This window comes from Corythoichthys intestinalis, chromosome 6, assembly GCF_030265065.1.
Source record: "Corythoichthys intestinalis isolate RoL2023-P3 chromosome 6, ASM3026506v1, whole genome shotgun sequence".
Classification (NCBI taxonomy): Eukaryota; Metazoa; Chordata; class Actinopteri; order Syngnathiformes; family Syngnathidae; genus Corythoichthys; species Corythoichthys intestinalis.
In genome coordinates this window covers 31325753-31337279 of record NC_080400.1, presented here as the reverse complement: position 1 = coordinate 31337279, position 11527 = coordinate 31325753, and the positions used below count along the sequence as shown (strand labels likewise).

At 40.8% G+C, this 11527-nt stretch overlaps 1 protein-coding gene across 1 annotated transcript in view; it reads right to left on the bottom strand.

The window, feature by feature from the left end:
* Positions 1-7594: 7594 nt before the first annotated feature.
* Positions 7595-11527, bottom strand: part of rtn4rl1b (reticulon 4 receptor-like 1b) — a 268618-nt gene continuing 264685 nt past the window's right edge. The window contains exon 3 of the mRNA XM_057838452.1: positions 7595-9958. Coding sequence (XP_057694435.1) covers positions 9071-9958 — 888 coding nt within the window. The 3' untranslated portion in view covers positions 7595-9070. The remainder of the gene's footprint in view (positions 9959-11527) is intronic.

Here is an 11527-nt window from a genome sequence, read left to right as displayed (position 1 = left end):
TTTTTGGGTTTGAGTTTCCCGAGGGACAAATATAGTTGACGGACACACACAGGAAGTCTGTGTTGTTACGTTTGTTATGGTCCGAGTTGCGGAGCTGCAATAAATGTTGACTCAAATGAGTTCAAGAAACTAAATTCTGTGCTTTATGAAGAGTGAAAAAAGCAGAATTTAACACAGACGAAAGACGAAGTATTACCAAAACAAAATGGTGACGTCACGTACCGTAATGGTCGGCAATGGCTCGCTGCATACGTTTCTTCAACGCAACGTACCAGTGTCAATTAAAAAAAAATCGGTTTATGTATATATTTATATACATTTATGTCTCCATCCATGTACCCGTTTATAATGCGCACCATGATTTTACAAGTTGATTTTGGGGAAAGAAGTGCGCGTTATATTCGGGAAATTACAATAATAATTTAATAACGACCGCATGGAGGAAGTCGGCGTGATGTCACGATGACGTCACCTCGCTTAGCAACGTGTCACCATCTTGTTAAAAGGGAACACACAGCTAAACATTCCATAGACAAACGTCTGAAATTCATATATTTCATGTGTGTTTTGCGTCTTTTTTCCTAAAAACGTCTTAAACCTGGCTTACTATTATCACGAGTCACTGCCAACAGATGCGAGGAGGCGATGCAATTCAAAATTAGCGTTTATTGGCTTACAAAGCTGCCGATACAAAGTCGCAGCTGATAGCTGGATAAACAAAGGAATGGCCTGCAGTGGAGTTCGGAAACATCTACAACTACCTCATGAAGTCACCCAGTAAGTTGACCTTTATCATTTACGTGGAATATGTACTGTGTGGAACTGAAAAATTGGTGGTATATACGAAGTGATTATTTCTGCTGTAACCGGTAATTCGCCTCCAAGCGTTATTTCGCCGTGAGCACGTCACGGCAAAATAACCAATTCCCACCAGGCCAATAATATACCGATTGACTAATCAGAGCAGTTCAAGGCAAAAGAAAAATAACGCTTTGCGAGTTGCCGGTTCCTGTAATAATAACCACTGCCTAGTCTATTGAATCCTAGCAGCTAATTGGGGCAAAAATTAAAGTTTACTCACCAGTAATAAAATGTCGGCTGCAAACGTAAATGTGCTTGGATTTAGTTTCCCACAGGCGAAAATAGTCCACGGAACCGTCTTCTTTTACTGTTCCTCGATTAATTGCTCTCAGCCATTTGTTTCTCCTTTTCTGCTCACGTGGAAGAATGAAGAACTTCAAATGCGGCTCCGAACTCTTCCTTGTGTGACAACCCGCAACACAGCAACTTTTAGTCATTCCGACGGAAAAAAAGACCGCAAATAAAATGAAAGTTATACACGTTTGTATTACAATGCACGACAGAGCAACTGCTTGTGACTCGTCTTTTGCCCCATTGTCAATATGGCGACGCTTTGTTGTGGCTGGTGACGTCATTAAATGCCCGGATGTCCGACTTCCTCTATTCTGGCCGAATTAACCCTGTGCCCCTGCTTAACACACCAATATCCCTGTCTCCTCTAGATATAATGCTACGGGATGGATTAGAATGTCGTCATAGAAATCCATTGATTGGACTGCTAGCAGTACATCTTGTTTGTGTATATAATATATCTATGTGCGCTTGTCCTCGATAATAACTTATTACTATGCCGCGGGCGCAGCACATTTGTTCCCCGAAATAATTAGCCCCCACATGAGCGAAGATGACTGGAAAACAGACGTCTTTGGAGATATTTTTACAGCAAAAAGGGCACCTGACGAGCCTACAACCTCGAAGACCCACGAACTGCAAAGGAGTGGATTCGTGACCCATTTGTGAATAAACCGAGTGATTCGAGCATGTCTGTACAACAGGAGGATCAACTTGTAGCGATTGCAAATGACGGCGACCTTATTAAACGTACATTTGAGACAGCAACTCTACCGAGGTTTTGGATTAAAGTCATTCCGGAATATCCTGACATCGCTACGAGAGCATTGAAAACCTTGCTACAATTTCCAACATCGTATCTTTGTGAAGCGGGCTTCTTAATTAATGCTTAATGACAAGGCGAAGTCGGTAATGGTGAGAGTGGTGTGCAGTTGTTGTGTGCAGCTAACATGGCAAGATGTACTGTATCTGTGGAGAACTTTTCTACAAGTCCTTCCATGATCCAACGTAAATTAATATTCCTTTCTTTCAAGAAAGTTTGTAGTGTTTACTTTGGAATATCTGCATTTGCGCATTTTGCAGCTATGTTTAACGTTACGTGCATGCGCTGAAACGCATCGGTGCAAATTTTGATGGGTTGAAAAATTTGTCAGAACACCGGTCTGTGAAAAAAAGACCCAAATAACACCGGTCCGTGGTGCAAAAAAGGTTGGGGACCCCCTGTGTTAGACGACTCGTCACGTAGAAGGGATTGCAAAACACCGGTAGTGTTCGTCTAGTGACAGTCAAAAACTACGTCATCATCCCAAGCGTCCGTTGCACGCATAAAACATGGCACCCTCCGTTGGTTAAAACATGTACTAAAATATTATACATTTTTAAATCAATGGCAATATTTTATGTTTCTAATGACATATTTTAGTAAAAGAGAACAATTGTGGCTAGGCATGTGCCGGTTACCGGTTTCACGGTTTATCGTGGTATGAAAACGTTGCGGTTTCAAAACCACTAAAATTTTCCGTCAGACCGTAAGACGGTATTCGCTATTTTTCTTGTGTCAAAAATGCAGCCAGAAGCGGCTTGGCGCAGCAGCGCTCACCCCCTCCCGTTTGTTGCTGTGTGTGAGAGTGACGCTATCGGCTACACAGCCATCTAACCCAAAAACAATTACTCCAAACATAAGGCGTACTGTTCTTCAATTTATTGAGCTCTCAAAATGTGGTAAGTTTAATATACAAAATGAATACATTTAAAATGTTGTACAATTAGATTTTTCCATGTGAGTAGCTTCCACAGATTAGCACCATGGAAAAAGTTCGCCAAAAACAAAACACACATTTTCCTTTCAAATTCAATATACAAACTAAGTAAAAGCTTACAAAGATGAATGTTAGCCTAGGCTCAGCTGAGAGAGCAACTTCGTCGAGTGTTACAGCCGCAGAGTGAGAAAACAAGCTTGATTCGCTTGAATGTTGGGGAAAAAGTGATAGCATCAAAGATCGCTAATTGCGAACGATGATCTTGCCCTAAGCACAAATCCACGTTCGCTGGATCAAGGTGTGGTCTCACTCCCAATGTGTGTGTGTGTTTTTTTTTTTTTTTTTTTTTTTTTTTATAGATGAAACCTTTCCACAACAATATTGACATTTTAACTAACTTATACATTTTTACCTAACTTATGAATTCCTTATGTTCTTTTTAACACAAAGGCATGACATCATGTAGACTAGAGTTGACACAGTGGCTGAAAATGGCAAAACTTCACTTAAGCTTTTCCACCCTCAAAAAAAGTCATGCAGTATAAATTTTTAAAAATTTTATTCAGAAGTGTTTTTACTTTATAGAAATTATTTTGTTCTTGCTGTAATCTTGTGCAACTTGAGCTGTGGCTGTGAGTATAGTCTATAAATTATATTTATTTTAATTTTATTTCAAATACTTTTTTATTGATAATTTGTTTATTTTAACAATATATTCATGTTCCAATTTGCAACTATGGTCTGAGAAAAAAAATCCTGTTCAATGGAAAAAAGTTTTTGTTTTTTTTTTAACCCATACATCTCAAAATTTTTGGGAGCTATAATTGCAATACCGTGATACCGTGAAACCGCGGTATTTTTGCTCACGGTTATCGTACCGTCAAAATCTCATACCGGCACATGCCTAATTGTGGCATATTAGAGCCTACAAGTGTTTAGGTCCGAGGTTCTCTTTAAGACATTGGGCTGTATTTTCATGGCTGGACTAATTTTGCATATGCACAAAGCATTATTGCAGACGACGCTGTTCTCCACCAATCAAAGTGGCTTGTCTCATGCCCCGTAAATGTAATGCGCCACACGTCTTTGGAACTCAGAATCCATCTGCCAGTGCCTTGATCAAATTCACCAAAATCACGTTAGACCACCTGCATCGTGAATTAAACGTGTCAATTGTCATTCCATATCTTTAAGGACACACTTTGCGAGGCTAGGAAATCAATCCAATACACTTTCTTTGTTGTGATTAAATGCTATCATACTTTCTGAGATAATATAGCATGGTTCCAAATCCACGCACCTTAGTGACATAACACTGTCAAAAGTCTCTCAGCTGGGAAAAAGTGAAACTTGTGGGAGCGTTCTGCTGTCTGTCAGGGACACATATTTGGCTCACGGTTGGAGACTCGAGCTTCGCGCAGCAGCCTGGCGCCGCTAAGCAAAGCGGCGGAACGGCTCAATTAACTTTGATTACACGTGACGCGAGTGATGACATAAATAGCAGCCTCCCCAAAAAAATATCTGCTGCAGTGTGAAGGAAAAGCTCCTCGTCATGGCACATAAAACAGCGTTTGATGTTTTGACTGAACATAGCGGGCCCACCCTTCTTATGTCTGACAACAACAAGAGAACCTACATTAAACCAAATTGTATTGTCACACGGATGCGTGCATCGGTGATTCACAGTCATTTTATTCTTATGTAATCACATTGATTTCAGGTGAAGGTGAGCGGATTAGCGGGCTATAATTCCATGCAGGTGCTGTTTGGGCCTAAGGACTGTAAATCTGCTATGGCAAGCATTACTGTGGGTTAATGACATAATGTTTGAACACAGTACAGGTTCATTTTGTTCAGACCATCATGCCATTAACCCATAGTGGTGCTCGTCACTGCAGATAGACATTAAATCCAGTTTCCAAGTTTGACCTTCACATATAAGCATCAAACCTGTGTAATGTTTATTTCGGTTTACAGCAGAGTGGTGTCAAATAAAATGGTGGCCCCTTGAGATTAGTGAAAATGAGTTTATCTGTATATTTGTTATTCAACGAACATAATATCAACCAGAATGCTGTGTTTGGACGAGTTGCGGCACATAAATCAGATTTTTGCCATTCCTCACAGCTAAATTGAAGTAAATCCCTGTCAAAGGCAATGAATGAGTTAACTTTGCAAGTCTTTTGGAAAAGTGGTATGTGCATTTTAATACTTCCATTTTTTTCTTGGCTATTAATCACAGTGTTGCTCTGTCATCCAACTCGGTTCACTCATGTTCTCGCTTTCCATTTTTCTAATTGCCTGGTTTTTAATTAAATGCCACACAGTAGTGACAGTCAGGCAATTAAAAGCTAAATGGAAACCGATAGTCCGAGTGAATGTTATTTTAGTGAGTCTGCCATAAAGTGTAATGGACAATTTCATGTTGTGCTAATATAAAAGAAGCCTTAAACCTCTAGTGCTAATATTTGGGTCCAGATGATTTCCATATAAAACATTGCAACAACTGTGCTGCATATAGTCCTCTCTTGCATAATCGCTGTTCACAATTAGCAAGTTCCCCCCAGTGGAACCCATCCCAGTTGTTTATGTTCTTTAAACGTCATAAGACTCTGCCAAAGCCCTGTCTTCTTCACTAGGGATTCTTGTATTTGCTTTTGCTTGATCATTTAGCTCAGGGTGTGTGATTACATAAATATCTTGCAGCGATTCCTCCTTTTCTAGTGTTTCACAAGAAGTGCCACGTGAGCTGTGGAAGCCAGGCGAACAGGTGAGTATAGATGTCATGGCGCGAGCAGTTTCGTAATTAGGAGAATCACAGCTGTATTTACTGTGGGTGGTCGTTGTGTTTGCAACACGGCAGAGCAGAGACATCCAAACAAGGTAACAGTGTCATTGCAGATGAGCCTGCAGGGGACATGAATGACGCTTGGTCATTTCTTTGTAATGTAAACAACAAAACATTTCAGTTTGTTTGAACACTATATTCTGAGACATTAGATATGATTCGAGTACATCTAAACAAAGTGATGAGTGAAAAGTGAGTAGAGAATTGACGTTGCATGGGTCAAGCGACATAATTCAGACATATTTGTTTTTGCTCTGCAGTGGCACAATTGGTGAATATCATTAGTGTATTCTACAGTACCCTATGATTATGTTCGATTTCAAATGTTTGTGTTGCAATTAAATTGGATTAACATTATGTTCAAATTAATGATATATGTAATATTTAATGTTGATTCATGTGAACAGAATTGTCATGGTTTGTTGAGTGTGTTTTGGTTTAGTTTCATCCTTGCTATTGTCGCTGTCCTGTTGCCATTGTCAATAACCTATCAACCTATGAATCAGCTGCCTCTTGTGTCACCCACCTCCTTGTTACCCCATGTCTGTGTATTGATGCTTCCTGGTTCTGTTCAGTCTTGTTGAGTCATTTTGAATGTCATGTTTGTTTCCTGTGCAACTCTCCTACCTGTTTTTTTTTTTCTTTTCCTGTCTTTTGTTAGTGTTCGCTAGTGTTGGTGAAATGAAGTCTCATGAGGCTTTGATCCACTTGAGCCAATTGGTTTGGGAAAGGGTTCATTTCTCGAAGCTTCATATGTGCACGATACCACCTACTGGCTAACTGTATTATCGCAGTTGTCTCTCAACTGCAGTACGTGTTATTCATTTTGATTTTTGTCTCTGTCTGTTGGGAAGGAATGAATTAACAAAACGTTGTCTGACCAAATCCTCTATCTACATAGGTTATCACATTAGTATAAAATAATATTTAATGTAGTGTATGTGTGTGAAAATTAGAGTCGAAACCCACCGGTCACATCGGTACAGTATCAAATCAATACCACACAGGTCGTTGTCGGATTTGGTATCAGGTCAAAAAATGTTATTGGTGCAACAGTAATTTCTATATAAACATGTTAGTAGACTAATCGCAGAAATAATCGGTAATTGGTAGTCTATAAAAGTAATCATTTGTGGTATCCCTAGTTGGCTTACTTGGTAATACTTTTGATGGGGAGATCTGTTCACAAGTTTTTGTTTAAGTTTTGTATCACTTTTGTATCAAATCCAACTAATCTAATGTCTGTCTGCCAATATGTTGCTGGTTGCGTGGTTAGCGATGTAATGCCAGGAATAGATGGGCGTTAACAAAGTATGTCGAATCTCACAACTGAAATGTAATTATAATTTCAAGCATTTGCACTCATTCAACACCTGACGGAAATTGTTGATTCAAAATGTGTAAATCCATAACTGAACTTTTGAGGGCTTATAGAACTAAAGTAGATACTTTTGTGATGATTCTGACTACTAAAATCCATGCGTGTTCTTCCTGCATTCACGCAAAGATACACAGCATGCTTGAGTTGGTGCTTAAAATGTGAAATTCCACATGGAATGCAATAGGATTGTATTTGTTTGTACGCTGCAGCTGTAGCTTCATAGGTAAGATGGATGGACGCAAAAGATAGAAGGTATAACTTCGAAAAAAAAGAGCCACATTTGCTGAGAAACCAATTTCTTGTTTACCTGGGGAAAAAAATCAATGGAGAAAAGAAAGAAAATGAGAGCAATGTTGATTTTTCTCCAAAAAAGCCAATAAAACGTTGTCAGTAAACAGACTCAGACTGCCACGGTAAGACATAAGAAGATATAGATTTTATTGTCTTTATAAACATTTTTTTTTTTGTAGTCTCGGGATGACGCCACACCGATCGCACTGGTTTGTGGCAGCGACAAAAAAAGACACAAATGCTAAACCATAGAACGAGAGAGGACGCAGACTGACAAACCTTTTGCGTTAACAAATGAACATTCAGAAAAAATACCATGAAAAAATTAGCTTGATTAAAGAAAAAAAAAATAAACTCCGGATTTGCGGAGCCAAAACCCTGTTATCATAATTGATGCCACTGATGTATTTTTTTCCCCTCATAGATTGACAGTAAATGTATAGTATCAACACGGTAGTCCGTTCCATTGTTACACCATTAATACAAACACCACCATAATCCATTAGAGCGAGGCACATAAGCTCCAGAAGTTTGGCGGCACGTCCCATGCCTGGCCCGTAGTCATTATTATTATTATTATTTTTTTTTACAGAATCACTTTAGAAACACTGTTGCGTTTCCTGGCTCGCCATGAATCCCAGAATGGGGGTAAAAGTGTTTCCATTTTTTTCTGTTCCTTATTAATTGTTCTTTGTTTGGAGTTCAAGTTCACCATACAAGTAAAATTGTTTTTTTTTTCCTCTTGTGTCTCGTCTGCTATGGTCCGTGTGATTCAGAAGAGGAAAAAAATCTTCCCCAGTGAGCAATAAACCTCGATGGGCGGGCTCAGTTCGCCACCAGCTCGCTGGGGAAACTGGCAACGTCCTGTTTGACTTTTTGTGCTGACCCTGCAGCACAGCTTCATTGCCAGGTCCACGCTGTGTCTTGGGAAGTTTAAAAAAAAAAATACTAGCACAACAAACAGACACGTTAACGGCTTCGTCACACGAAGACTGGACCGAACAAATGGGTTATAGCACATGGCAGTCCACAGCATCCTGACACAATTAGCAGCTTCACATCCAGTCGCACAGGAGCGAATGTGTAAACCAGAAGGCAGCCTCACATGGTGGGTTTGCGAGCTTATGTATTGAAGTTAGTTCTAGAGAATTTCTTGCTGTGAAGGAGCTTATTATGGCCTTGAATCATCAGTGGCTATGAATTCCATTTTGTAGAAGGAATATTTACATTCCCAGGTCTGTGAATGAATATTCATACTCTTTTTGGACCTGCTGCTAGCAAGCAAGGAAGTGAAGCACTAAACTGTCTCCAAATTTGAATTATGCTGGTTACATGCCCGCCTCTGTACAATATTTGGTTATTCAAGGTCCAGATTAGCGAAAACAAGCAAGAATATGAAACCTGGCTTTAGTGGCAGTGCACGCTTTGTCTGCATGAAACTTTAGTCAATGGGTCTGACTTCCTGCGAGTCTTTATGTTGTGCATGTTTTCATGCTTGTGCTCATCTGTATGGTTAAGGTTCCTATACAACGCTTACATAACCACATTCACACACATAAAAGACACAGGGGCCAGGAGCAAAGGATTGTGTTGAGGACTGTGTTCTTGGTGATAAACGTGTACCAAACCCTCTGTAAATCAGCGCAGAATAACGCCAATATTTGTTGTCGTCAAGGCAACCATAAGGACATAGACATATAATAAGGGCCGGGATAAGGTTGCCCTGTTGTTGGCTTGCTGAACCCCACTAGGGGGTCGAACAGTGGTCCGCGGAATGCACTTATGCTTCCTTCTTGTGACAGTGCCGTCTGGGGACGTGTGATCGTGCTTTCCTCCATCTGAAAAATCCGGAGAGGAATCCTCCTTATCTGCCATGACCTCCTTCGAGTGGTGGACCTCGTTGTCACTCTTGCCCTTGTTCCCTCGATTGCGATTCTTCGAGCAGTTTCGAGGACGGCCGGCTCTGGAGGGGTTCACCACGTTGCTCTGGCCCCCGGAGCTAGCCACTACCCCACGATTAATTGACGGTGGGCTGACTGTGCCTGATAAGTTGTTGGTCTGCGCTCTGGATTCAGAATTTGGGGAACAGTTGGAGAAGTCCTCCTTGTGCAATTCCTTCAGGTCTTTCCCAATCATGGCCAAAGGTGCATGACAGCCAACAGAGGACGTTGAACCTCGAAAACGTTTTAACCACTCCCACAGCGTGAGGGCCTTGCAGTCACATGACCAGGGGTTGTCATTAAGACGCAGATACTCCAGAGCGGGCAGCGTGTCTAGGCTGTCCCCTGACAGTTGCATAAGGGAGTTGTTGAACAAGTAGAGGGTGGTGAGACGTTTGAGATCATGGAACGCCAGGTGGTGAACCCACTCGATCTGGTTTTGGTGCAGAAGGAGTCGATCCAGGGACCGAAGACCCCTAAAAGTGTTCTGGTTGAGTCTCCACAGGTGATTTCCATGGAGGAATAGGTGGCTTAGGTTGTGGAGGTCAGCAAAAGTGTCATCTTGCAGGAACTTCAGGTGATTTTGCTGAGGAGACAAGATGACAAAGTGTCATTAGTTCACTCGCTAAATGGGAAAACTGCCATCCTGAAGTTGATTTCCCATTGTAGGTCTTCCAATTCTTAGAGATGACATAATATCTGTCTGGCAAATTTTGTGAGGTCAGTCACTTTGTATTTAAAGACTACATGTTCTCATTCTTCCTGAAGGAAAGTGATTTGTTATAAGGCTAGGTTCATACCGCAGGTCTTAATGCACCAATCCGATTTTTTTGTGTTTTTCCGACTCGAGTGAGGCATTAACTTGACGGTCTGAACGTGACAAGTCGCATAGAAGTGGACCAGATCTGGGTCACTTTCGTATGTGGTTTAAATACGATCTGGGCCACATTTTTCCAGAATGTACCGGCGGTCTGAACTGTCAAGTCTACCAAATCATAATTCATGCAACAATTACGTCAGAAAAGAGCAAGGGAGACAGAGCGCTACGGTAGTGATGCAGCTAGCGTTAGCTCCTATTTGAACACAGCTTTTGGGGAGGAAGTGGGCTTGATAATAGTCATAAAAAAATAAAATGGTTTGAGGATTAGCCTGAGAATGCTGTTTTTTTCTGCTCCAAATGAGCAATATTTCAAGATTGCTTACACGACCGGGAGTCGGTGCAAAATGTCCGTATGTGTGTGTGTGCGTTGTGTTTAGTCATTTGTTTTGATGCTCCTGAGCATGCGGGTCAGTTGCTCAGCACGTCTTGGACTGTGAATTAGTGCACATGCGTGACACTTGAACGGGCTTAATAGACAAAGGCAGTCAGAATGGGCACGCCAAAAAAACAGATATGACAAAAAAAAATCAGAATTGTGCATTAAACAGTAGAAGTCCCGGCCGATATGGCCTTTCCTCCGGAAAAACCCAGAGGTGGCCAAAATCACTCAAGTGCTTTTGAATTGGTAAGTCGTTGTCCAACAGACAACAGCCGTTCATATGGAAATGCAACCACTAGATACACATTGCGTTGGTATGCGGCCCAAACGGAGGGGAACACACCACGGTTGAACTATTCATGTGATAGTTTGTGTCAGTTCAAGTCAAGCAATATTTACTTATGGAGTTTTACACTTTTTTTTTTTTTAACCATTTTTTAACTCACTTCTATACTCCCCACACAAAAACAGAAAAAAAATTGGCCCAAATGTGTATTTTTAATCCATCATCCATGCCCCTGATTCAGTCCTTCTAAACTATAGACACAACTCCTGCTTTACATTCAAATTGCAGTTCTAAAACACTTTTTTTTTTTCAAAACAATGTACACATTTGGGCCGTTTTTTTCTGTTTTTTGTCCGTGGAGTAGAGGAGAAGTGAGTTAAAAAATGTGTAAAAAGTGTAAAACTCCATAAATAAATGTAGCTTCACTTGAACTGACACAAACTATCACATGAAAAATGCAACCGTGGCGTGCTCCCTTCCGTTTGAGCCACATACTACCACAGTTTATATCTAGTGGTTGCATTTACACATGAATGGTCGCTGTCTGTCGGACAACGACTTGCTAATTCAAAAGCACTTGGGTCATTTTGGCCACCTCTGTGGTTTTTCC